General features: G+C 33.2%; 1 protein-coding gene across 1 annotated transcript in view; it reads right to left on the bottom strand.

The window, feature by feature from the left end:
* Positions 1-26,811, bottom strand: part of ZDHHC17 (zDHHC palmitoyltransferase 17) — a 106,903-nt gene that overhangs the window by 37,442 nt on the left and 42,650 nt on the right. Inside the window, exons 3-8 of the mRNA XM_027107080.1 lie at positions 26,242-26,364; positions 18,722-18,799; positions 17,984-18,128; positions 12,857-12,921; positions 12,046-12,208; positions 4,277-4,402 (exon numbers count right to left, since the gene is read on the bottom strand). Coding sequence (XP_026962881.1) covers positions 4,277-4,402; positions 12,046-12,208; positions 12,857-12,921; positions 17,984-18,128; positions 18,722-18,799; positions 26,242-26,364 — 700 coding nt within the window. The remainder of the gene's footprint in view (positions 1-4,276; positions 4,403-12,045; positions 12,209-12,856; positions 12,922-17,983; positions 18,129-18,721; positions 18,800-26,241; positions 26,365-26,811) is intronic.

The following is a 26,811-nucleotide window of genomic DNA, read 5'->3' as shown; positions in this document are numbered from 1 at the left end:
CTTGCCCATATAAGTAACTTGCCAATATTCCTGTATGTGAAGTGAGTTTCTTACAGACAGTATATAGTTGAGTCACACTTTGTAATCCACACTGCCAATATCTGTCTTTTAATTGGTATATTTAGACCATTTACAGTTACTTTAATTATTGATACGTTAGGGTTGAAATCTATAATTTTATTTTTTGTTTTTTTGTTTGTTCTGTGTCTTTGTTTCTGGTTTATTTTTCCTGACTTCTTGTGGGTTACTGAAAAGCTTTTTAGAATTTTATTTTATCTATGGTGTTTTTGAGTATATCTCTCTGAATAGCTTTTTTAGTGGGTACTCTAAGTATTATATAAATATAACTTATCACGGTATACTGGTGTCATCATTTTACCAATTCAAGTGAGATGTGGAAACCTTACCTCCATTAATGTCCCTCTACCCTCCCCTGTTTACATTATAAATTGTCTCAAATATGTTTTCTACATACATTTAGATCCACATCAAACAGTATTATAATTTTGCTTCAACTGTCAAACATAATTTGGAAGAGGTAGGATAAGAAGGAAAGTCTACTGTATTTACCCATAATTTTGCTTACCATGATCTTATGTTCCAAGGTTCTTTCTTTTATCATTTTCCTTCTGTCTAAAGAACTTCTCTTAGCCATTTTTTTAGGGCAGGTCTGCTGGCCACAAATTCTCTTACTTTTCCTTTATCTGAAAATGTGTTGACTTCTCCTTCATTGCTGAAAGATATTTTCACTGGATAAAGGATTCTGGATTGAAAGTTCTTTCCATCCAGCACGTGAAAAATGTGGCAGCTCCTTCTGCCTCTACGGTTTCTGATGAGAAATCCAGTGTTCTTGAATAGTTTTACCCCTACTGGTAAGGGGACTTCAAGATTTTTATTTTGTAGTCTTTAGTTTCCAGAAGTTTGACTATGAGTGTTTGGTTTGGATTTGAGTCTATTCTGTTTAGGGTTTGCTCCACTTTTAATCTGCAGGTCTGTCTTTTGCCAAATTTGGGGGGTTTTGGGCCATCATATGTTTGAGTACTTTTTCAGCTCCACCCACTTTTCTGCTTCTGGTACTCCAATCATATCAGTGTTAGATATTCTGTTATAACCACAGGTCCCTAAAGTTCTGTTCTGTTTTGCTTGTTTTTCTCAGTTTATTTCCTTTTGTTGTTGAAAACAGGTAATTTTTATCGTCTATCTTCAAGGTCATTGATTCTTTCCTCTGTCTCCTCTCTTCTGCTGTTGAGCTCATCCACTGAGTCTTTTTTATTTTGGCTATTATAATTTTCCGTTTTAAAATTTCCATTTGGTTCTTCTTTATTCTATTTCTATAGTTCTATTTCTTCGCTGAGACTCTATTTTTCAGTTGTTTCAAGCATGTTCGTAAGTATTCACTAAAGGCTTTTTATGATGATTGTTAAATTCTTTTGTCAGATAATTCCAACATCTCTGTCATCACACTGGCATTTACTGATCCTCTTTTCATTCAGTTAGATCTTCTCGATTCTTGGTTTGATATGTGATTTTTGTTTGAAACCTAGACATTTTGGGTATTATGAGACACTGGATCTTATTTAAACCTTTTCTTTTATGTGGATTCCTCTTATGTAGGCAGGGGGAGGGAAGTGAGACACCTTCTCATTACTGGCAGGTGAGGTGAAAGTCCAGGATTCCAAGGGGGCCTTCACTGACACCTGAGGAGGGGTTTCCTCATTATGGACAGGCAAAGGTGGGACTTTCAGCTCTCCACTATACCTCTACTGGTATCTCCTTGACTGGGAGGGTTACAAGTGCCTCATTACTGTTTCCTATGTGGTCTCCACTGATAACAGCAGGGGATGGGACCTCATTAACAGCCAGTGGGGATGAAAGTCCCAAGTCTCCACTCCACCTTCCCTGACACCACCCCAGGAGAGAAGTTGGGGCACATCATTATAGCCTGGTAAGGGCGAAGTCTAGGCCTTTGCTGTTGTGAGTCAGGGTGGAGCCATGTTTTTTCTGTTGTGTTTGGCTGTAGTAGAAAGTTATTTTCTAAAAGTTTCTATCGTGCTAAATAAGCTGCCTCTCTTGTGGTCCTGTGGCTAAAAAGCAGGTTTTTGGGGAGCATTTTTTTGTCTGTCCCATTCATGATTCTGGGTTGTTGGCTTTGTCAGTTCCTCTTCTGGGAAATATGAGGCAAAAAAAGAAAATGCAGGGAACTCACCACCATGTCATTCTTTGGATCCTTAGCTCCCTACCTGCTCTGCCACCTTGTCTCCATCTTCAGTCTTCCTGTATTTGTTTTGTACATAATGTCCAGGTTTTATAGTTGCACTTGGCAGGAAGGAATAGGGAAAAAAATATATCTACTCCATCTTCCCAGATTTATTCTCACATAATCAATAAACAACATTAAAAAGTAATACATGTGAGATTTCCACTGTTAACAAAAGGGATCGTAGGTTTCTAAATTCTGAGAAACACTGATTTAGAGATTTCCTTCTAACTCATTAATAAGCAAGTAACACTTATTTAACCATAAATCTGCCTAAAATCTTCTAATCTTAAAAATCAAACAGCTTTTAAAATAGTTTTCTAAAATCAAGACTCCTTTCATATCTGTCTACTATCACTGTCCAAAAATATCTTTTTTTTCCTTTTGGGATGACTTATTTTTAGTAAAAAGCTATTGAGTCCTGGGTGTTTTCGTGTTTAGTTTTAACTAAACTAGCAAACCAAGTCATGTTCATAATTTAAATTTTTCTAATGTGAGATGGAAAGAGAACAGTCTACACAAATACTTAATTACACAAAGCCCCAATCCATCATATATTTTTATCTAGTGACCTTTTTAGAATGCATAATATATTTAAAGCTACTAATGCAAAAAAACAAAACCCAAAAAACCAGGAATACGCAATTTCTGATCACAATAATATACACAAATGTTAATAAAATTGTGCTAAACTTTTAATGAGGCAATCTTTTTAAAAGAAACCATATCCAAACACATAAGCCTGACATATAGTTCATTATTGCTATAATAAATAACTTTATATATTAATAAACATCTTGAATTTACAAAGTCATTTTCATCTGACAATACATTAAAAAAATACCCTTTAGCATATTTACACTAAGCAAAATGAACATATAAAGACAATGGGATTTTCCAGAGTAATAAAAGACATTTTTACTAGTAGCCTAGTTATTATGAGAAATTAGCCACTTTTTACTCTGTTGAGCAAAACTGCTCTAAATTCTAGAGGACAGAGCAACATCAAAGTAAATAAATAACTATTTTTAATATATCTAATAGTGAAATGAAAAGTTGACATGACATGCAAAAACTGCTCCTTAGTCTCAAATATGGGACTGAAAATAGACATGTTTATAAACTATAAATTCTTCTGAAGTCTAAGTAATGGACCAGTGAACTTTTCAGCTCATTAAGGAAGTCTGAACTCCTACAAATAAATGAGACATGCTTTCAATTCTATTTCCCTTTACCCAAAACTTATTTTGTTCCAGTAACAGATAGATCAACGTTAACTTTATACAAACAGTATTACCACTAGAGCAGCCTAAATAGGACATATATGATATCTAAGGCTTAATGCCATTCAAGTTGTGATTACTGACAAGTTAGCAAATACCCTGTCAATTATTTTGGTATACAAAAAAACTGTCAGCTAATTTTTCCTTTTAAGGAAATAAACTTTTAAGAAATACAGACCCGCCTTTCAGGAAAATGTTCTTAGTTTTGAAATCATACAATTAGGCAACTGAGCCAATAGTCATACAGTTAAAAACTGAAGGTTTTATGGAAGATCTAAAATGAACTTTCTAAAAAGAAGTGAATAATATGTTTCTCCCTCTCTAATAAAAGTTATGACATATTATAAAAGAATGAAAAGCTTAAATTAACTATAGCTAGAGTTGTGAGTAGTTTTTAAAAAGATATATATATATTAGGACTAAGATTTTTCACAATTTATTACTACACTAAAAAATACACTTAAACAGGAAAAACTTTTATTATCTATTACTTAACAAAGGCCAGCTGAATTAATGCATTAAAGCTTATGTTAGTAGCCTATGGAAATCTAAACAATTTCACATATACCATCTTTCTTAAACTTTGGTATCTACATTTATTTACTTGGGTGAAATAATGTTTTAAAAATTACACTGGCCAATGCCAAGATTAAAGGCTGTAAATGTAAATACTCATGCTAAGAAAATATGCTTATGAATCTTACTATATATTGAAAATCTGCAGTCATGAATTTACCTTATCAGCTTTCAACTTTCTAAGGAAAGATGGATTGTCATATCCCTTTGCTTGCCTTGCCTCTTGCAAATGGTTGATCATCCACACGTTTTTTCTCTGCTTTGCCAAATCAAGTGCTGATTCACCCTGATAATATAAGCAGAAGAAATTCACGTTAAAAAAAATGAAAGGAAAAGCAGAATATTTTCGTTACGAACTTTTAAAGCACTTCCACAAAAATAAATTGACTGCAGTATTAGTTCATTAACATTGTTTTTACATTTGGCAAAGTCAATTACTAAAAGACTCTAAATCATATATTACTTATACCTTCCCATTCAAGGTACAATCAGAAAATGTATTTATACCTCTTATTCTATAGATTCTATATTTGCTTGCATTTTAACTTAGAGAGTAATCAAAAAGTAGGTATTTTAGCACCTGCTGGATCAGAGGCTACCATTAAGTTTATCCAGTTATTTCATATTCTTTAAGGGTTTCATTAGTAATAGTTACTGCTACAAACCATCCTGCTGTAATACCAAACTGCCAGAAATCTCTCAGTTTAATTTCAGTGATGAACGAAGTCTGAAGAAAAGAACAGGGAAGAAAAAGAAAAGTCAACTTCCACTTCTACTGTTATATTGGTATTCTTGATCATGTTAAATTCATTCACCCATCCAGAAATTTCCAAAGAGAACACGGGTAGTAACACAAAATGGTTAATCTTACATTATAGACTTGTAGCTCCCTTTAACTGCAAGAAAAAGAATTCCAAAGAGTATAACAGAACTAAAATGTTTTAAAGGCAGTAAGAAACAAGAAATGAGTGTCCCCAATTCTAGATCTATGCTTCTTTTTGCCTTTATTAATTTAAAATCTTATTTCTCCTTTTGCAAGTTAGATACCTACATTTTTATTCTATTTAATATTCTCCACTCTTTATATCCTTCCTTAAACAGAAAAGTAAAATTAATAATTTTGTTTACCAAAATTTCAAGAATTATGGATGAATATTCAAAATTACTTTAAAAAAAGAAAAAAACATGTTAAAATTTTATTTTAAAAAACTGGATGAAAATAAAGAAATAAGGAGCCTTGGGTTCCTTACTTATGAGGGATAATTATTAATCAAGTATGGAGTACAATTTAATTTAAAAAAAAACACTGAAAAATAAAAAGAACCAAACAACAAAATAAACACACCACTACCACCAAGAGCAACAACAATAACAACACAACAATAAAAACAAAAAGCCTAACCAATCCTTTAATAAAAAGATCAATAGTATTTAATAAGAAATGGGCTAATCTAGGTGGGTCTTCCACAAATAGGGATATTTGTTTTAAAATATCTCCTTACCTATTCCAAAATTCTATGTCACCTAGGTTGTCAGAACCAGCTAATTAATCCAAACTAAAAGATTACCTGAATAAAAGCAATCCCTTGGGTAACAACTCCCAGAGAATATCCTGCAGTTGCCTCGGTCCAGCTGAGCATCCCTTCCACTAGAGGGCCATGTGACACCTAAGGATTGCCTAGATAAAAAGATGGAGGGAGCTTTAAGCAATCTTTCAACTACTCCTCTAGTCATCTGACTACTTTTATACAGTTCTTTTATTCAGCTGGTAAAATAAACAAGCAATTAATTTAAAGAATTATACTAAAACCAGGGTTCCAAGTCAAGTCTATATTTAAACACTCCATGTGTCAGCCAAAATAGTAAATTATAATAACCGCAGCAGTAATAACAAGAATCATGGAGTATTTATAGACTATGTAACTAACTGGTAATAAAAGAAATTCTTCAGGGGTTTGGTGTGATAAACATTATGGAACGTGGCAGGTGGAAGATCACTTTTTGCCTAAGTGAGGTGGAAATTCATTATTAAAACTAAGGAAAATTATTCCTTGGAGACCATCTAGGTGGGGTACTTAAGAGATATCTTCTGAAAATAGTTTCTTACCTCTTTTCAAGAAACCATATAAGCGTTTTTCAATATATTAATTAACAAAGCTCAGTAATTTTATATTTTGCACAAGCTAAAAGTTACGTCCTTTGATAACTTTAGAAAGAAAAATCATAAATGCGTAGGCAGCACTCGGATTAACTGCCCTCCCCAAACTCAGTTCATCTAAACTTATCAACCAAAAGCATGTGCAAGGGGGTGAAATATTCTTTAAATTCACAAATGAGATGCTACCATGAAAAGGGATTACTGCATAGGTCATTTTTCTTAAAGTCTTAGTATCCCAAATCACTCCCCCTCCTCACTGTTATTACTTCAGAAGATATGAATTTATTCTATGTAACCAGTATCTGGGGCCATGGTTTTTGAACTAATTTAAGTCATGTCTGATGAAAAGCCATTGACTCTCTCCCCAGAAAAGTGCTGATACTTTATTTATAACAATTTCAGAAGTCCATGGACCCACCCCCTAACCAAAATCCACTGCTGGGTCCCAGATTAAGAACCTCTAATCAAGGGTTTATGGCCATTCCTAATCCTTCTAAGGATCAAAGTAGTCATTTTAAAGTCACCTATCATTTAATATTTATTGTCTGTAAGATAAGTGCTTATTTTGATAAAATAATCATTTGTTTATATATTAAAAGAATTGAATCCCTTACTCAAATAACTAATTTACAAGGATATCAAGACAGATTTCTAAGAAACTTAAGCTTAATTTTATTTAGGAAATAGCTATTTTAGAAGAAATAGGGCCAATTAATAAATATTATAACTAACTATAATTTTTCATATTCTTTAAAGAATGTAACTTTTACTAGCTATTAAAGCCATATCCAGATTTACAGGCTCCATCTTGGTACAATTTATAGTTATCAACCAGATTTTCTTTCTCAAGACTTAAAATGAAAAATGGAAAAATACACAGCTATGAATCGACTTTATCAAATTCTAGGACAAAAAATCTAGGTTGGTTGTTTTTTATTTATTTATGAATTTTTCACTTTCAAAATTAAGTTTACTTAATTAGCTTGACATTCCACATAGCTAAAACGTACCACCTCAAATTATATATGACTAAAACAGAACCAATTTCTATTGCCTTCACTCCCAAAAAAGTCTGTTTCCTTCCATCTTCACAACTTCAATACATATCACAAGACACTCAGTTATTCAAACCAAAACCTAAGTCATCGATGTTTTTTTCTTTCACCTTCATTTCTAATCTACCTTTTCTTTTCTACTCTAAACTATCATTTCCAAATCCATTCATTTCACTCCATCACTACTTCTACAATCATAGGCTAAACTAACATCATCACTTGCCTGATTTATTATGAGAGCCTAACTGATCTTCATCTATCCCTTCCATTTTCTTTTCTTTTTTTTTTTTTTGCGGTACACGGGCCTCTCACTGTTGTGGCCTCTCCCGTTGTGGAGCACAGGCTCCGGACGCGCAGGCTCTGCGGCCACGGCTCACGGCCCCAGCCGATCTGCGGCATGTGGGATCTTCCCGGACTGGGGCACAAACCTGTGTCCCCTGCATCGGCAGGCAGACTCTCAACCACTGCGCCACCAGGGAAGCCCCTTTCCATTTTCTTAATTCTTCAATACATTCTTCAAATACCAAAGTAATTTTTAAAAAAATATTAAAAACACAAAGATTATATAACCATTCTACATAAATCCTTCCAACTATTTCTCATGACTGAGAATACAATTAAAGTTCCTTATCATGGCCTTGTACCTGTCTCTCTCTCTCAGTGTCTCACTGCTTGGTCAAAGCTGTCATTTCTACACCTCTAACATGGTAAGCTTATTCCTGGCCTTGGGCCTTGCATGTGTAGGTTCCTCTACATCAGGGGTCCCCAACCCCCGGACCAGTACTGGTCTGTGGCCTGTTAGGAACCGGGCCGCACAGCAGGTAGTGAGCGGCAGGCAAGCGAGTCAAGTTTCATCTGTATTTACAGCCGCTCTCCATCGCTTGCATTACCGCCTGAGCTCCGCCTCCTGTCAGCATTATGGTGAGCTGTAGAATTATTTCATTATATATTACAATGTAATAATAATAAAAATAAAGTGCACAATAAACATAATGCGCTTGAATTACATTTATTGCCCCCCACCCCAGTCCGTGGAAAAATTGTCTTCCACAAAACTGTTCGCTGGTGCCAAAAAGGTTGGGGACCACTGTTCTATGTGGAAAGGTTTTTCCCATGTATCTTTGCATAACTGATCCCTTATCAGACAAGTCTGAAAGCAAACGTCATCTCAGAGGCATTCACAAATCACTCTCACCTGATGTGGCCCCCTTACCCCTCGTCATGACCACTTTTGCCTATGTGTATGTGTTTTTAATTTATTTATTGTCCATTTCCTCAATACAGTATAAGTTCTGAGAGAATAAGGACTTCATCTATCTTAAACACTGACTCCCCAGCATTAAACAAATATCTGTTGAATGAATGAATGGTTTCCACTAGAAGGTGATGACTAGACTTCAGTATATTAGGAATCAGCCAGATTCCAGTAGCAAAGGTATTTGATACTTATTTCGTCCTTTTAATTACATTAAAAGTACATTTTTAAACAAAAATCTACTTTTACACCAGTGTGGTTAAAAAAGATTATTTTTACTCTGAAAGTATAAATGTTCCCTGAGCAACTGAAGCAACTCCTTTAGACTTTATTTCCTTTAAAAACAATGTCACTCTAAATAAGTCAAACAGAGAAAAACAAATACCATATGATATCACTTATATGTGGGATCAAAAAAAAATAAACAAACAACAACAACAACAAAACTCGAGCTCATAAATACAGAGAACAGATTGGTGATTGCCAGAGGTAGGCAGTGCACTGTGGGGAGTGAGGAAGATTAGTGAAGTGGGTCAAAGGTACAAACTTCCAGTTCTAAAAGAAATAAGTCACGAGGATGTAATGTACATAATGGCAACTATAGTTAATAATACTATAGTGCAGGTACTTCCCTGGTGGTCCAGTGGGTAAGACTCCATGCTCCCAATGCAGGGGGCCCTGGTTCAATCCCTGGTTGGGAAACTAAATGCCGCATGCATGCCGTAACTAGGAGTTCGCATGCCGCAATTAAGAGTCCGCATGCTGCAACTAAGAGTCCTCATGCTGCAACTAAGAAGCCTGCATGCTGCAACTAAGAGAGTCCGCATGCCGCAACTAAGAGGGTCTGTATGCCGCAATAAAGATCCTGCATGCCGTAACTAAGACCCGGTGCAGCCAAAATTTTTAAAAAATATTAAAAAAATAATACTATAGTGCATATTCAGAAGTTGCTAAGAGCAAAGCTTGAGGGTTTGCATCACAAGAAAAAAGAAAATTTTGTGACTGTGTATGATGATGGATGTTGACTAGACTTGTTGGTCATTTTGCAATGTGTACAGATGTCAAATCATTATGTTGTACACCTGAAAGTTGTATCATGTTATATACCAATTATACCTCATAAAAAGTTAAAAAAAATGTTACTCCAGAGCTAGCAAGGAATTATATTTAAAATAACTCCTTTTTGTTAATGGCCAATCTTGATGATACAGTCAGATAAAATTAAAACATTAATAAAAAGAAAGTTAACAAAAAAAATAGATGTATTTCAGTAAAAGTTCTATAGGTACAATAATTAGCTCAATTATTTGACACGATAGACTCTGGAAGGTCGTCACATGAACTGTACTAGTTAAGGAAGCTGCATTCCAGTTTATCCCATCTTGGTACCAAATAATTCATGTGCTGAGCCTATAAAACATTAAAAATACAAGGTTTGAACCATTTAAATCAGTTCAACTATCTCCATTCTTACCATTACCTTTCTGTTGAAATTCATTATAGATTATTTCTTTTACTAAGACTAATCAAAAGTTTATATAATGGTTAATGTGGAGTACAAGTTGAAAAGACATTAAACTTACAAACCACACCTCAAATACTTAAAGTTCATGAATGAAGAGAAGTTATCTAAAATTTTATATGGTAAGAAAAGATATTTTTAAATGCTCTGAAAATATACACTACTAGTGTATATTTGAAACTACTACTAGTTTCAAATTCCAAAACTGTGCAGTCATCTTGTCATAATTCTTTGGTACAAATGTAATTTCAATATATTTATATGACTTTTGGCAAACTCTATGGAGACTCACTATTTGCTGTAGTGAAAATTGGTTCTATTTTTTCAAAAATATAACACTAAATACTAGAAATGTATTCCTGGGGCATGACTCACTTTAGGAATGGCTATCTAGTAGCTAAGAGATGAAAAAATAACACTCTAAAGCAATTCAGATAATAAAACATAAGGTCATCTCATTAATTTTTTTCTCATGGGGATATTGGTCAGGTTTAGTCAAACTCCTCCTTTCTTATACTTTAGGCCTTGGGGTCAGCCTAATTTACCAATCACAGTGTTATGAACTTTTCAGAACTTCCTATTTAAAAATGTTTGGAAAAGCAAAAATTTCTCTCTATGATTTCAGAAGTGGCAGAGAGTTATGCTAGCATAGTCATGAAAACTAGCTTAGAGTTAAAGCTCAAGACTACACAAATCTTCAATCAGTCAACAAATACTTAGAGCGCCCATCACACGTCAGGCACTATGGTAAGTTGACTTTCCTCTTTCCATACATTTACTAGCAGATACTAGACCATTCTGATCACTTTGGGTAAAAACACGAAGACTTGAAATTTTAAAAAAAGAAAATACATGGTTTTCTCAATTTCTTACCGTTTCCAATAAGATATTTGATATTTACTTTTAACTAATTAGACTCATTTATAAAAATTGGTTATAATCGTAAATAAATTTAAACTATTTTATTTTAGTAATTTAACCTTCTCTTCTTAGAGTAATCAGATAGAGGAAGAACTATTCATTGCAACATAAAAAGATGCCCTGATCCAGCAGGAGATAACCTACTTTTTGATTGGCATTTTAGATTATTATATGACTCGAACTCCTTTCATATTTAATTAGCACATATTCCTTACAAATTTAAGAAGTATGACTCAGAAAATACTACGGTCTATAGTCAAAATGAAAGAAAATTTGTCAATGGGCACAAAGATATTTATGAATGCACATTATTAAAAGATGATGTTTAAAACTTTAAAGTCATTTCACAGAAAGAGTCTGTTGCTGAAGACATGGTGGATTCTGAAGCTTTAAAAATGAGAATGGTTAACCAAAATTTAAGACTACCAATAGCATTTTCTTGCAGGTATTCATAAAATATTTATAAATTCCTAAATGCTCAGAGTGTAAATGTTAATTGTGCTTTGCTCTTAGATAATTTTGTATAATTTTTTGGTATATTTTTCCTGGATAGTCCAGCATTTGGGGGAGAGGAGTTCTCCTATAAACATCATGAAGGTGATTATCAAATTTAAAGGTCTTGAACTTTAAAAAAATGAGACAATCAATGACCAAGTCAAAAAATTACTAAAAGTTATTATGCATACTTGTGATATAAACTTGTGCTTCTCTGCAATGATCTTCTTAAAGAAACCAGAAAACTATTCAGCTATAAAAACAGATTATGTAATTTAATTTCCAAAAGTCAATAAGAATTCACTAATGAAAGGGCCACCAAAATCTGAAAATTACTCCAATACTAAAAAGACGAAAGTAAATAAACCAGTCTTTCAAAACGAATTCTTGCATGGAAGGGTTGAGCTTAAATGAGAAGTTTCTTCCATCTCTGAAAGTCTCTTAAAAAACCTATATTTTATTAAGGAATTCCCATCTTGGTAACCACATTTCACAAAGCACAATCAATACAGGCTAGTTTTACCTTGATATTCTGGGCATCGACATTAGCTCCCGCTTCCAGAAGAAGACTAATGACTGTGGTATTCCCTGCTAGTACTGCCCAATGCAGAGCAGTGTTTTTGTGATACTTGTCACCAAGGTTAACTGAAACATTGAATGTTAAAAGCAATCTAGTTGGATCCACACTGAAAAGGAAAAAAAAACACAACAACAACAACAACCCTAATTTCAATTATAGAAATCATTACAGATACTAAACTGATTGTGGTTGCATTCCATCTTGGAACACTTCTATTCTAACCTATTTTCAACAATTTTATAATGAGTAATGAGACAACATTCTTAATATGAAGTGTTAAATACATGCAACACCATATAACCTAAACTACTTCGAAGAGAGAGCACACTTCGTCCTGACATTTATTATTTTTCACCTAGGGATTAATGCCATTAATATCTATATAATTAAACAATTAAAAATTTAAATCTAGATTGCTCCAAAAATGATTTAAGGCAACTTACTAATTAGTATGTTAAAGTTGCCAATATGCAAATCACATAAAAATGAGTCACTTTTTAAAAAGAAGGTAACGTCTTCCATTCTTGGAAATTGTTAAAAGAAGAATACCTTAAGGATACTACAATTACCAACATAAAGGTAAACACAGAAACTCAAAACATCCAAAAAGGTAATTTATGTTATATACTATGTACTCATTATAAGAATTTTAAATATTAGTGAGTATAACATTAATTGCTTTTTCTCATCACTTATTTTACATTTTATTATGCTGAAAGTTATCTGAATAAGTATTTTATAAATGGTTACATACCTATGTGTTCTATAAGCTGCCCACATTAAAGGCGTCATCCCATTCTGATCCATCATATCTACATCCTGATAGAGTAAAAAGAAAGTCAGACAGTAAAAACTTTTAAGTTCCTGCCAAATTTACTGAGAAAAATATAATTTACACATCACAGGAGAAGCCAGCGTAATAACAGTACTCAATCGAGGGTGATTTATGAAACTTTTTCTTTCTTAACTTTAAAATAAAACTATTATCACTGAATATTTTAATTAATGTGGATATAAGTATCTAATTGACATATATTAAGTATATATTCAATATTTAATTAACTTCTATTTCTCGTCTTCCCTTTTAAGATGCTTCACTCAGCCTTTCAATGTTTTCATTTAAAGATCTTAACATACTCTTGATCTTTCACCCACAAAGGATCGATTAAATAAATGACTTATGTCTCTGAAAAACTTATTTATACTAATTCATGATAGGAGGGAATAATAAAACCCTGCTTATTCCTAGGCATTTTAAAACAAAGAATAAATTCAATAAACTTCAACAGATTCAAAAAAGTTTGTTTGCTTTTTATCACTATCACTACACATAAATATTTTTAGAATTAACTAATTCTACAAAGTTTGTGGTGAAAAAGCAAGGTAATAAAGCAATCCTCTGTCTTACTCCCCACGATTTTCACTTTTTTTAGCTCATTATTTTGGTCTTTACCTCCACATGTTTAAAATATGATACCTGAATTGCTACTTTTTGATTTTTCAGTTTTAGGCATTACCCTAAATATGCATATTTTCCATATCCTCAATATGTAAAATAGCAAATTCTCTCTTTCTTCTCACTGCCCCATCACAAATATGCACCTTTCCTATTCTTTCCTCTGAAAAGATCTACTGTAATTCTGGTTCTATAAATATTTGATATTTACATTACTGTAAATATATATGAATACTATTCCCAACAAAGTATGTAGTAAACTATGATTACTTTCCTCTCCTACCCAACTTTTTTGCTTTCCTTGGTACTGCATTTTTTCTCCCTTTTGCTTAGTTTTCTTTTTCTTTCTTTTTAGCAAATTAGAATTAAAACTACTACCTGTTCAACCAAAACTCTTCTCAAGTTATCTAAATCTCCTTTCAAGACAGGCTGATGTATCAGGGATTCTATCAGTTTCACTTGCCTAAAATTCCTTCTCCTGATCCACTCCAATCTGCCTGAGGCACCTGTCTCATTAACTAGAACAGGACTTCTTTGAAGACAGAAATTATTTTAAATTCATCTTTGTATTCTCAGTGCCCAGAAGAGTAGATAATCAAAAAACATTTGTTAAATGAAAAGACATGTTTATCTATCTACTCTTCCAGACTTCGGAAAGGCATGGGCTTTAGAATAAGACAGACATGATTTTGAATTCCTAGCTCTACCACTTAATAACTATAAAACTGGCAAAATTACATTAATTCTCTGAAACTCAGCTTTCCCACCTACAAATGTGAATACAAATAATGGCTTCATAAGACCCCTGTGAGGATTAAATGGAATAATGTGTGTAAAGCAAACTAATTCCATAGCCTGGAACACAACAGACATTCAATAAATATTAAGTTTCCTCTTCTTCCCTTCCCCATCTCCCATTCCTGGATTACATTAAACCAGCAGATCTTATCCAAGTTATGTTATCTAATTTACCAGTCAGTGGAGAGAGGACAGAGTTATAGTGAGTACACTATAAAACACTTCATAACTCTGTGTAGCGGTTCTCTGTAAGCTACTATTACTGATGGGAGTATGTCTCAAATATCCAAATGTATTGAGGCAGAAAAAATGCTGAGAACCACCACATTGACAAGTGACAACACATATCCTTGGACATCATCAGTTTTAGTCTCTTTCATGAAAACTGTAGTCAAATGTTATGCCTTATCACTACACATCTATTTCTAAATTTATTTTACGTGTTGTTGGGAACATCTCATGTAACCTCACTCAATAGTTACATTATACATGTTGATTTTTTTCCACTAAAAATCTTAAAAAAAAATCTTCTCTGAAGAAATGACATACTTCCTTGTTTCTTAGACGAGAGTTAAGTTCTGTCACTTATTTTACTTCCTTCACTGCCCTGGTTTGAAGAAAGCTCAACTAAATTTGATGTCCAATTAAAGCAAACATGTAAATTCTTATATTTAAGTTTCTTCTTCCTTTTTAGTTGTAAGTCTTTTCATATCCTTTTTAAAAAGTGACAGTATTTAAAATATTAATAAGTAAAATAAAAAATGTAAAATTATGCCACATCTGTAGAGTACTAAAAGAAAAATGAAATTCAACCTTTTCTTTCTTTGGGTCGGGATTTAAAACTTGGTACTTCTTTTCCAAGTTCAGCCTGGACGTATGAGTATTCTCTATTAGGAAGAATTAACAAGCCCAGATCAAAAGGTTATGGTAATTCAATGATCAACAGGGCTCCATTACTTAGCATTTTCCCCTTTTTTTCCCTGAAAATCATCCAAAAGAATTGGTAGTGAGCACTGAATATATTTAACAGTATAACTAACATGAAACAATTGTGAAGAATAGAATGACAAACTGAATGGAAATGCCACAAGCCCTAAGAATGTAAATTTGATAAAATTAACCAAAAATGGGGGGGAAATGGAAAAAGGCTGAAAAGAAAGTATAATGAGTACCTAATCTGTAATAGCTATGAGTCAAAGGATATTATTTAAAGCTGAAAAATCAAGTAATAGAAATTTATCAGAACAAGTTAACACTAAGAAAAACAGTATAATTGACTAATGTCAATGTAAGACAGGGAAGAGAACGAAGAAATTAGAAATATACTAATTTTATTACTGCTTATAATTGGGAACTAATCAGAACTAATAAAAATTGAGCAAACATCTGATTAAAGTGAGGGAGAAAAAGAGAACTGTGTGACTGAGGAAAGAATTACCAAGCAGAAGAAAAGAGCAAGCACAAAGGCCCTAAGACAGAAGCTTATCAGAGCTGTTCAACGAACAGCAAGAAGACGGGTGTGGTTAAAGCAGTAGTGAGGGAGAGATGACAGAAGATGAAATCAGAGGTATCCAGGGCTAGACCACACATGGTTCAATAGGCCAGAGAAGGACTTTGGTATCCATTTCAAGTATAATGTAATGCACATTAGAGTGGTTTTCTTTTACAATATTTTAGCATATAGATTGAAAAACAGTCTGGAAAAATATAAACTAAACTGTTAAAGGAAGTGATCTCAGTGGGGAGAGGAGGTAAAGGAAGAGGTGGGATTTCATTCTCTAAGTCATACTCTTCTATTATGTTTGAATATTTTACAATAAGTATGTGTTACTTTTCTAAGCAGAAAAAAAAAACTCGTACTCATGAAAAAGAAAACTACTTGTCAGACATTTATTAACATTATCATGCATTTACTGCACAAGCGGTACTGTGACAAAAATCTCTGCCCTTGAAGAATTTTATAGCCTACATACTATGTCAGAGTTAAAATGATTACTGAAACATCCAAACTCCAAAATCAATAAGCTAACAAAAATAGTGAAAACTTTACACCACTTTTCCTACCCAGTTAAAAACTGGAAGAAAAAAAGTGAACATGTATTGTAAACTTATATCTGTAATACAGAAGGCCACTGAAGACAATGCCACGTGCAACAGCGCCATCTACTGCTTCAACTGCCAGTCTAGAAGGAACCGTAGGAGAACAAAGATGATCCCTTGTGGTAGCTGGTCTCCAAAGATGGCCCCTAATAAACCTCCCTTCCCAGTATTCACGCCCTTGTGCTCCCTCAATGAACATGCGCTGGCACTGTTACTTGCTTTAACTGACAGAATGGAGCAGAAATGCTGTTATGCCAGTTCAAAACGTCAGCCAGCTTCTGCTCTTGCTCTTTTGGGCACTCTGAGCCACCATGTAGGAAGTCTGGCTTCCCTGCTAGAGAGACCACATGGAGGGGTATCTTGGAGAAGAAATTCTAAGACTGCATGGGGAAAAAGAGAGAGGCCTAGCTGTCAACTGAGCCCAGCCTTTTAGCCATTCCTATCAAGATATAAGGTATGCAAGTGAGCCATCCTCCAGCCCAGTTGAGCCCCCAGACGACTGCAGCCCCCTGCCATTATCACAAGAGGAACCACCCAGCCAAGCCCAGTCAACCCACAGAACTGTGAAATACAATGGTTGGTTGTGTTCTAAAGCCATTATATTTAGGGGGTAGTCTGTTTACACAGTAATGGATAATAAACTCCCCCTTCCAGCAATTAATTTAACCAGTCTATGCCTCTTTTCCTTAGCAATAGTGTACAACACACAACTGTCACTGACTGTCACTGCCAACAGCAAATACCTTAAAGGATTCATAAAATAAATACTATTCAAATTCTAAATCTAATATTTTAAATTGAAATAACAAATATATGTTAATAGCACTGAATTAAAATCATTTGTCTTTCTCTTATGATAAGTTCCTTAGCTATAAAACTAATGTTTAAGTACAATGAGAGAAAACTCATGAAAGAAAAACTGAGTGACATTACTTTTAACAAAATACATGTTATTGAAACAAATGAAAATCATGGTACACAGAAACTGATAATATTTAATATGATTATAGTCACTACATATTCAGGAGAAATCAGGAAGAATCACTTAAATCATGAGAATTTTTCTGACATGTAAGAAGCAGTATTTTATATAGCAGAAACAGAGAAAATGACTTAAGGAATGTATCCCCCTTGAGAGGGACTTAATACAGAAAGTAACCAGTAATATGTTCAAAAAAGTTTAAATGAATTCAGATGATATATTCAAAAGATGTAATTAAGGGAAAAAAATAGATACTTAAAATTTCTCCCTTACTTTCTGGAATTCATCTCTGTCACTACTGGAAATTAAAAAAACCCACCTTAATGGATCATTATCTAGATCATAACTGGTTTTCATATTTTTATGTTAACTACATTAAACAGCTCAATATCAAACTAACTATATATTTATTTATTCTCTTCATCCATCAGAAAGTACTATTTAAATATCACTAGACTGTTACACTTGTTAACACCAATAATATTAGGTATTTAAACCATGAAGAACGTTTGGTTAAAATCTACCCCATTGTGACTTTTTTTTACCTGTCCTTTTGCTATGAGATAAGCAACAATTGAGGTATGTCCAAACTGGGCAGCCAGATGAATACAGCTACATCCTTCTCCGTCAATTAATGAAGGATCTGCACCATATTTCATTAGTTGCACGACCATAGATAGATGGCCTTGTCTAAAACGTAAAAGAATAAACACTTAAATACATAAAGTTATTTCAAACAAGAAACTCTGGAAAGATCTTTTTTTAAAAAATAGGGTAATGGTGGAAAAGATTACACAAATCTTATTTTATGTTATTTTAAAATAGGTATATGTCAAGACACATTTAGGATTTTATGTTCTTAAGTCTTAACTGGTATAAACGGTTTTTGAAAATTTATAGATACTCATAACTTCTTTAAATATGTAATAAATAGTTACTATATTCTATTAATCCTATTCCAATATGACCTTAATTGTCCCATGAACTAGATACTTCTTTCACTGTAAACATATGTAGGCTGCAAAAGTATTCCAAAGTTTAACACCATCTTATAATTAACTGGATTAATATCAGCATGGTTAATTCCTTAAGGACACTTTGGACAATAAACTTTGCTTCCAATGCAGGTAACACTGGACAGCAATACATTAGCACATTATTGATATTAATTACTGGCATAACAAGTTCTCCCATTCATTTCCTCATATTCTTTTTAAAGCTACTTAGTTATAGATTGCTAAAGGAACCAAAGGGGAAAAAAAAATCCAGAATTAAATTTAAACCTTGTGGCCCAGTGCAATGGAGTTGAATTTAGGTCTCCTCCAAGTTGATCCACAATAGCACCTTTCGAAATATAGTATCTATAAGACAAAATTTTAAATAATTAAGACAACTTTCATTTTCAATTTTAAGAAACTGTATGAAAAATAAAGAAATGTTTTTCATTTTAGATCTCATGCTAGTTTATGCCTTGGACAATAAACAATCTTTTGTGAGTTTTTAAAATACATTAGCAGAATTTTACATCAAACATATCACTCTCTTTTGTTCCACAAGTAAAAGAAAAGTAATTTTTTAAATTACAATAAAGAATAGCAAAGCCAAATAACAATCATATAAAAAAGAAGGCAGTCAGAGAACCACAAAGATTTGGATCCTACAGCAGCATCAGGTAGAATTTTGGAATTACAACAGCTGTAGAGCAGGCCAGACACATAGCCTACCATGGGTAGAAGCTCAGCTTTTTAAGCTCAGCTTTACTTTCCTCACAAGATTACTATAGATTAAATCAAACAACATATGTGAAAGAGTTTTATACACTGTAAAGTATAACATAAACGTTCTTTATGATGCCTTATTTGTTATGCTTTTAAAGCTGAGTTGCTTTAAAAAGAAACAGCAACCTCATTTCTTACTATATTCATGTCATAACATCTTGATATTCTCTGAAATGAACAGGACCTAGCTGCTTATATAATGCTTGTTTTGGAACTGATCAATGCAATGAATCTTGAATACAAATGATTTCAAGGCATTTGATGGCAAATGTTTGACATATGTATATTATTGAGGTTCTTAAACTGTTCTAAGTGATTACTGCTTTAGATCACTAATGCATTCACTCTTAATGCTCATAGTTCCAAACATTTAATATATTCAGTACTTATAAGCTTGATTCAGATATTTTCTGCTTTATACATTTAAGTTGGTGCTTTTAAAGCATTATGCAATGAAGGGCCCAATTCCACTCTATCATACAGTTTGAAGTAACTTAAAATATTTCTAGACTAAAATATTTCCAGTCCAAAACATCAGACAGTCTGAACACAAACATTCAAATGCTCCTAAACTGTTTCTTAAGGTACCCAGTAGACATTAATGCAATAATTGAAAATGATTTTTTGAGCCCAAAGAGAAGTACAGCACAGCCAAAGAACAGCTTTGATAGGAAATATTTTCTTTAAAATTCCAACTAGAAAGTTTTCTTAAGCAATTTTATTACCTTCTCTATAGTTAATATATCTGTGTTCCTGAGACGTATTTTTACTCACATTTCAAATCCTTCCTAGGACTATGGCAATGAGTGATTTCCAAACTAGTTCTAAAGTACAACTTTTTTTTAACAAGGATAGGGGAAATTTTTTTTCTGCATGATAAAGAAGAGTAACTTCTATCACCTTTTCATTGTAAACCTCTGGAAGAAAAATACTATATTTTTATAACATGTTATTTTTTTGTAGCTTTAAGACCCTAGTTGAAACTATAAAATTCTGAGAAGATTGTATAATTCTTATTTTTAAACTCAAGCCTCCTTGCAATACTATAAGATGGTTATTATCAAGAAATGTACTTGCGGGTACTAATGATCCCTAGATTTTGAGAAGAGAATATCAATGAACAAGAGATAGCAACAAATACTTGAAAGATGAAAAGCAAAGCGCTAAAACCCAAATGTCTCCAGAGGAGAACACCAATGAGAAGCAAACCAGAATATGTTATAAAACCCTAGAAAGGCTAAGGGATTAAAGGCAATAGTCACCTCAAAAGAAAGTAATAAGAAGCTGGACTGTAAACAGAAACACTGGTTCAAAGTCAATATAAGCTGCTGAAAAATTGTTGTTTTCTAACTTATATTCTCACTGAAAGTGAGTGTGTATTTAGCATCACAATAGGCATTTTAGTGACATGGAAGCAATCAAGCAGCTGACAAAGCTAGACTAGTTTTCTTTGTGCACTGTCATCTTAAAATGTGACTACTTAAATTTTTAATATTATTATAGTGATAATTCAAACTCTTCTATTAAAGTTCAGATTCATTCTAATGTCTCTAAGCTTCTCATGCTCCTGTTGATTTTAACATTCAGCCATTCAGTATTTGCCAAAAGGTGTATTCAGTGCATCTTTCCAGAGAAATTTAAGACTCAAGGAATTACATCACAGAAACACATGGGACACTGAAAACGTTGCAATGAAAGTTTACATGCTAAAGGGACATTTGGGAGGTTCCTAAGTCCCACAACTTCCAATCAGCTTTGTTATGTCTCTCCTAAATATGAATGGTCAAACATGACCAGATAGTTGAGGAAAGCTTCAAACATGGAAGGAGACCAAAATAAACAGAAGAAGCCCAAAATAGACAATATATAGAGAAGAACTTAGAAAACTAAAGTTATAATAAATAGTCTCCAAAAAATAAGAGAAGATAATATACTCATGACATAAGAACAAAACATTTTTTTTAAGTGGGGTGGGGGGTAGAGATCAAGAGAGAATGCTTCAAATTGAAAATGCCATAGATAAAATTAGAAATTCAAAAGAAGGATTAGAAGATAAATTAAGAACATCTCCCTAAAGCACAATAGCTATAAAAGGACCATATCAATGCACAATAATGTAAACTTTCACAAAGTGGGGAATAAAGAATAAGAGCTTATATGTCGCCAGGGAAGAAGAATAAGCCACACACACACTGTGCTCTTAGAAATTATAAGCTACATATTTTTTAACAAAGCCCCATATTCATTAACAACACCTTGACTTGAAATCAAACTAAAATCAGAGACTACAAGCATTATTAGCTGTTGTTAACAAAGAATCTTGAAGTAACAGGAGACTGCTGAAGACCAAAGCCTGCACTAATCCTTTTTATTTCATTATATCAGGGTAAAATCTAAGAAATAGTTAAAAGACTTCCACTTGAAAACACTAGGAATATAAGACATCCAGGCCAGGTGAAGGTCTCCTCCTTTCCAAATTATACTTACTTTAATATCTTAACAGCATGAAAAGTGACCCAACTAACTCTGCTTGAAGCAAGCTCCTACAGTACGTCCTGATGGAACATAACTGTTACAAGGGACACTTCTCCATGGGTCTCTGGTGGCTCCCATATGTCTTGCTGAGTATATGAGAAGACTGCAAGGTCCTGACCACTCTACACAGGCCATTTCTGAGTTCTGTTTGCATCAAGCAACCTTGAGAGATGAGGTAACGTCTCCCTCTGGGACAAAGAGCGACTTTGCTTCCCATGTACTATAAAAGCAATGAATATCCACTGTGTGTGCTGCATTGACCATATCAAGCCACTCCCATAGGACCTAGGGAGCTATGCAAATATGATGTTCATGCTATTTGCTGTGCTATGAATAATAAAGTCCTTGGTCTCTACCTGAGTCATGTATCTTCTGCCAGCATCCATGAAATAGTAATACGCTGTAGCTTCTAAGAAGGGTGTAATTCTAGACTGAAAAGTAAAAAATTAATCTTGAGGCTATAAATACCAGTTACTATAGAAAACTGCATTTACTCACCATTATGTTTGTTTTAGGAAAGTAACTTGCTAAACTACGAATTGTAAGAAATTAAGTTTACCCCCCTGATTGGGAGATTGTGACTGACATATCTACAGTACTACGTACAAAATAGATAACTAATGAGAACATGCTATATAGCACAGGGAACTCTACTCAGTGCTCTGTGGTGACCTAAATGGGAAGGAAATCCAAAAAAGAGGGGATATATGTATACATAAGGCTGATTCACTTCACTGTACAGCAGAAACTAACACAACGTTGTAAAGCAACTATGCCCCAATTAAAAAAAAGAAATTAAGTTTACCCCTCTGAAGACATAATATACACAGACACTGTAGTTATTAACCCATTCTATAGTTAGTGACTTTATTCTGTAACCTCACTTGCCCATAAGTGGTGGAACAATCCATAAGGCAGGCAACATCAAGACTTTTTGTCTGTATTTCTCATTTTAGAGTTTCTTATTTATTTTTAAACACAAGACAAATGTGAATTTTTTGATCAACAGAATGAGATCAAATATATCTTAACTATAACACTTGAAGCAAAAAAATAATAAAGTAATGCTTTAAAATTCTGAGAAAACTAAGCTTAATCTAGAAGTCTACACTCAGCCAAACAACCAATAAGGTTTGAGGGCAGAAGAGATAGTAACTTCAAAAGATTTACCTCCCAAGCACTCTCTCTCAGAAAGTTTCTGAAAAACGAGCTCTACTAAAACCAGAGAGTAAACCAACAGAGAGAAAAACCTGAGATCCAGGAAACTGAAACCAACACTGGAGCAAAGGGATTTCCCAGAATGATTGCAAAGGTAAGTCTCAAGACAATTGTTGTGCGCAGCTCTCAAGAGCAAACAGTCTGGGCTGGAACAGAAAGATGGAGAAATTCAGGAATGATTTCATCCTACCTACTCCACCAAAAAAGGAACCAATAAATTATTTGATACTGTTTGCATACACAGATGGGTTTTACAGTTCTGTCTATGAGTATGGGAACAATTAGTTCCAATATACATAAAGTTAAACAAATGAAAAAAGAAAGCAACTATTACTTCTGACAAAAATAAAAATTCTACAGGAAAAAAACAGATATCATAGAACACTTCTGGGCTCATCAGTGATAATTTACATATGCACAACAATTTAAACTTTGCATAGTAATTTAACTAAAACTATAAAGAGGACAGAGGAAGAAGTATTAGTGGTGAGGTGTTCTAGGACATCTAGTTATCCCAAAAGAGAAAGTCAAAATATAATAACTGATAAATCAAGAAACAGCACAAAAACTGGCAATATTTATTAAAATTCAAAATTCATCCTCCTTACTTTCCTTCTCCTAAGAATTCTACAGATATATAAGAACATAAGCAAAATGGTATGTGAACAAGGTATTATTTACAACACTGTATAAAATAGTAAAAACACTAGAATCAATCTAAATGTTCACCAATAGGTAAACCATTAAATAAACTAAGTCAATACAATTAAACATTATACAGCTTTTTAAAAAGAATGATGTAGCTCTAGTTGCACTGATATGAAAAAATGTGAAGATACATAAATTAAATGAAAAGAGCAGAAAAGCATTTGCTATCATTTGTGTAAAGAAAATAACTTTCTAGATAAAAGTAACAACATAAAAATGTAATATACAAGAGTAAGTACTGAAGAAACAGCTAAACTACTGAAGATAGTTACTTCTTAGGTACAGGACCCAGGGGGTGGGGGGGGGACTGCTGTTTCCATTGTAAGTTTTTAAGTACTATTTGATTTTTTAAAATTGTTTATGCACTATTTTGATTAAAGTAACAGTAATTTAAAAAAATACAGATACTATAGAAGGCTAGATAATTTGAACCAACCCTCCAATTAAAGAAAACTAAAAACAAGCTCAACAAAATAAAGAAATATTTCCTAAAAGCAAATATTTCCTAAGAAGATTATGAGCATTTACCTGGCTAAGATTCAGGAGATTAAAACTGGGAGAAATTAGAAAACTGCTTGGGCACCATCTACCCTAGAGACAATTTGCTGATACAGAAGAGTTGGCCAAGAGGCAAGCTAAGCAGACAAAAGCAAAATAAGGGCTGGGACCCCAAAAAGCTGCACTGTAGGAGTAATTAAGAAACAGAAGTAAACCTGGCTCTAGCATGGTCTTCAGCCACCTGAGTGATCCAGAAAATCTAAAGGCTTAAATTAAAGTTGGGCTTAGCAGAAACAAATGGTATCTTCTCATCTTAGGCCTCAAATTATTCAACAAATAAGTTTTTAAGCATAATGTCTATTATACATTCGAAGATAGTCAGGCACACAAAGGAATAATATAACAGATACAGACCCACACAGACTCCCAATGCTATCTTCTCAGACACAGATTATATAATAACTATATTTTCAAGTATAAGACAAGATGGAAAAGTACAGCAACAAATGAATCAAATAACGCAAGTTTAAAAAAAAATTAAAATTCTAGAACTAAAAAATAAACAAAATTGGAACTCAATGAATAGATTTAACAGCAGATTACACATAGAGAATAAATGAACTGGAAGATAAGTCAGAAGTTTCCAGAATGAAGCAGAGAAGAAAAGGACAGTACACACAGAAGAGAGGATAAGAGACACAGCATACAATGAAAAGGTCAAACATACATTTAACTGGTGTTCCAGGAGAGCAAAAAGAGAATGGGGCAGAAGCAATGTTTGAAGAAATAATGGCTGAGATTTTCCAGAACTGATGAAAACATTAATCCACGGAATCAAGAATTTCTTGCAATCTTATTCAGGGTAAATAAAAGAAATCCACACCTAGAAACATCATCATGAAACTGCAGAAAACTAGAAACAAAGAAAAAAAATCTTAAAAGCGGCCAGAAAAAGAGAAAGAAAGAAAAAAAAGCCTTTAAAAGTGTAATACTTAGACTGACTTCTCAATAGTAACAGAAGCCAGAAAACAGTGGGATGATATTCTCAATGGGTAAAAAACAAAAATAAAATTAAAAGAGCGGCCAACCTAGATTTCTATACCATGTGAAAATTTCCTTCACAAATGAAGATGAAATAAAAACATTTTCTGACAAACAAAAACAGAACTTAGACATCAAGAGACCTATATTGCAGGCAGAGGAAAGGTTAGAAATGCAAGAAGGGAAAAAAGGAGCAAATAAAATGGAAATACGCTCTCCGGAAGAAAGTGATTCATGGATTTCAATGTGTTAGTTATTACTTGTTTAATCTTTCTTTAGTACTCTAAGGGCAAATTCTTTTACCTGATATTAACATCCTATTTGTCTCTAGACTCTGTACGCTGTACTTAAAAGGCACACCTGCAAGCAGTTCATTTCAGATTCATGTCTCTATCTGAAAATCTTATATCCAAATTGCCAGAGACTATTTCAGCCAGATTTACTAACACTTCCTTATCATCCTGACTCCTGCTTATCTAACCACCTCTTATTATTACTGAACAAGCAGATGAACAGTAAGTAATAAAAATAATTTATACTGAGTATATAAAGTATTCTTCAGTTATGCTGGTGTGAAATTAGTTTATTATTACCTGCTATTATTAACTCCTCTCTTTCCTTTTGTAGCTTTTACCCGTAGAATTCATATTTAGAATATAAGCTACAAGTTAGACTGCCTGAGTTAAAGTCCAGACTCCAATCTTTATCAGTTTTATGTCACTGGTAGCATATTTAACCTCTTTATGCTTCAGTTTCCACATCATTAGGACAGCAGTAAAAATTGTTATTTTTCACACAGGGTTACTTCAAGAATTAAGATTTAAGGAAATATACATGGAAAAGCACTCAGCATAGTATCTGTCACATAATAAGCATTCGATATATGTTAAAAACAATTTTTTTCAGGAAAAAAGGACACAGAATCTACATTTTAAAAGCTATGAATTTTAGAAATTATATATTTTATAATTATTTCTAGTAATTTTATAGTAATAACTAATTACCTAAAATATAGAAATGCTTACTTGACTAAATCTATTCTGTTATTGATGGCAGCCCAATGGAGGAGTGTAACATTTTCTTTGTCTGGTTGCCGTACATCATAACCTGCTTCCACCAATTCTCGGCAGCGTTCATATATTCCATATCTTGAAAAGAAAGAAAACATGTGATTGTTACCACTATTTGACAAGAAATTTAAAGCTGAAAATAGCATTTCCAGAAGAAACTAATGCTCCATTTTGAAACCTGGAAATTAAAATGGCTTTCTCAATATAAAATGTTACTTTAAAGATATCAATATTCCAACAGTTTTTATTACTAACCCATTTTATAATTAAAAATTTTTCATCTATAAGAATGTAATAACTCATGAAGTGGAAGAGAAAAGGATAACGTAAATAAAATGTCTATCAGTTATTTATTTTTCTTAATATCACCACTTATTCTACAAAACACTTAAGGCAGCTTATAAAAATACATACAGCTATGTTAAAAAATATTAAATCATAAAGAAGCAGTAACAAAGAGTTTATCAATGATTTAGAACAGCATTGAGAAAAGGATGTCTTACAACCTCAGGATTCTTTATTTAC

The sequence above is a fragment of the Aethalodelphis obliquidens genome, unplaced genomic scaffold (genome assembly GCF_003676395.1).
Source record: "Aethalodelphis obliquidens isolate GAN/ISIS:26980383/991018 unplaced genomic scaffold, ASM367639v1 scaffold8, whole genome shotgun sequence".
Taxonomy (NCBI): Eukaryota; Metazoa; Chordata; class Mammalia; order Artiodactyla; family Delphinidae; genus Aethalodelphis; species Aethalodelphis obliquidens.
Note: the sequence above shows the minus strand (reverse complement) of the source record. Positions and strands in the feature narration are given on the sequence as shown.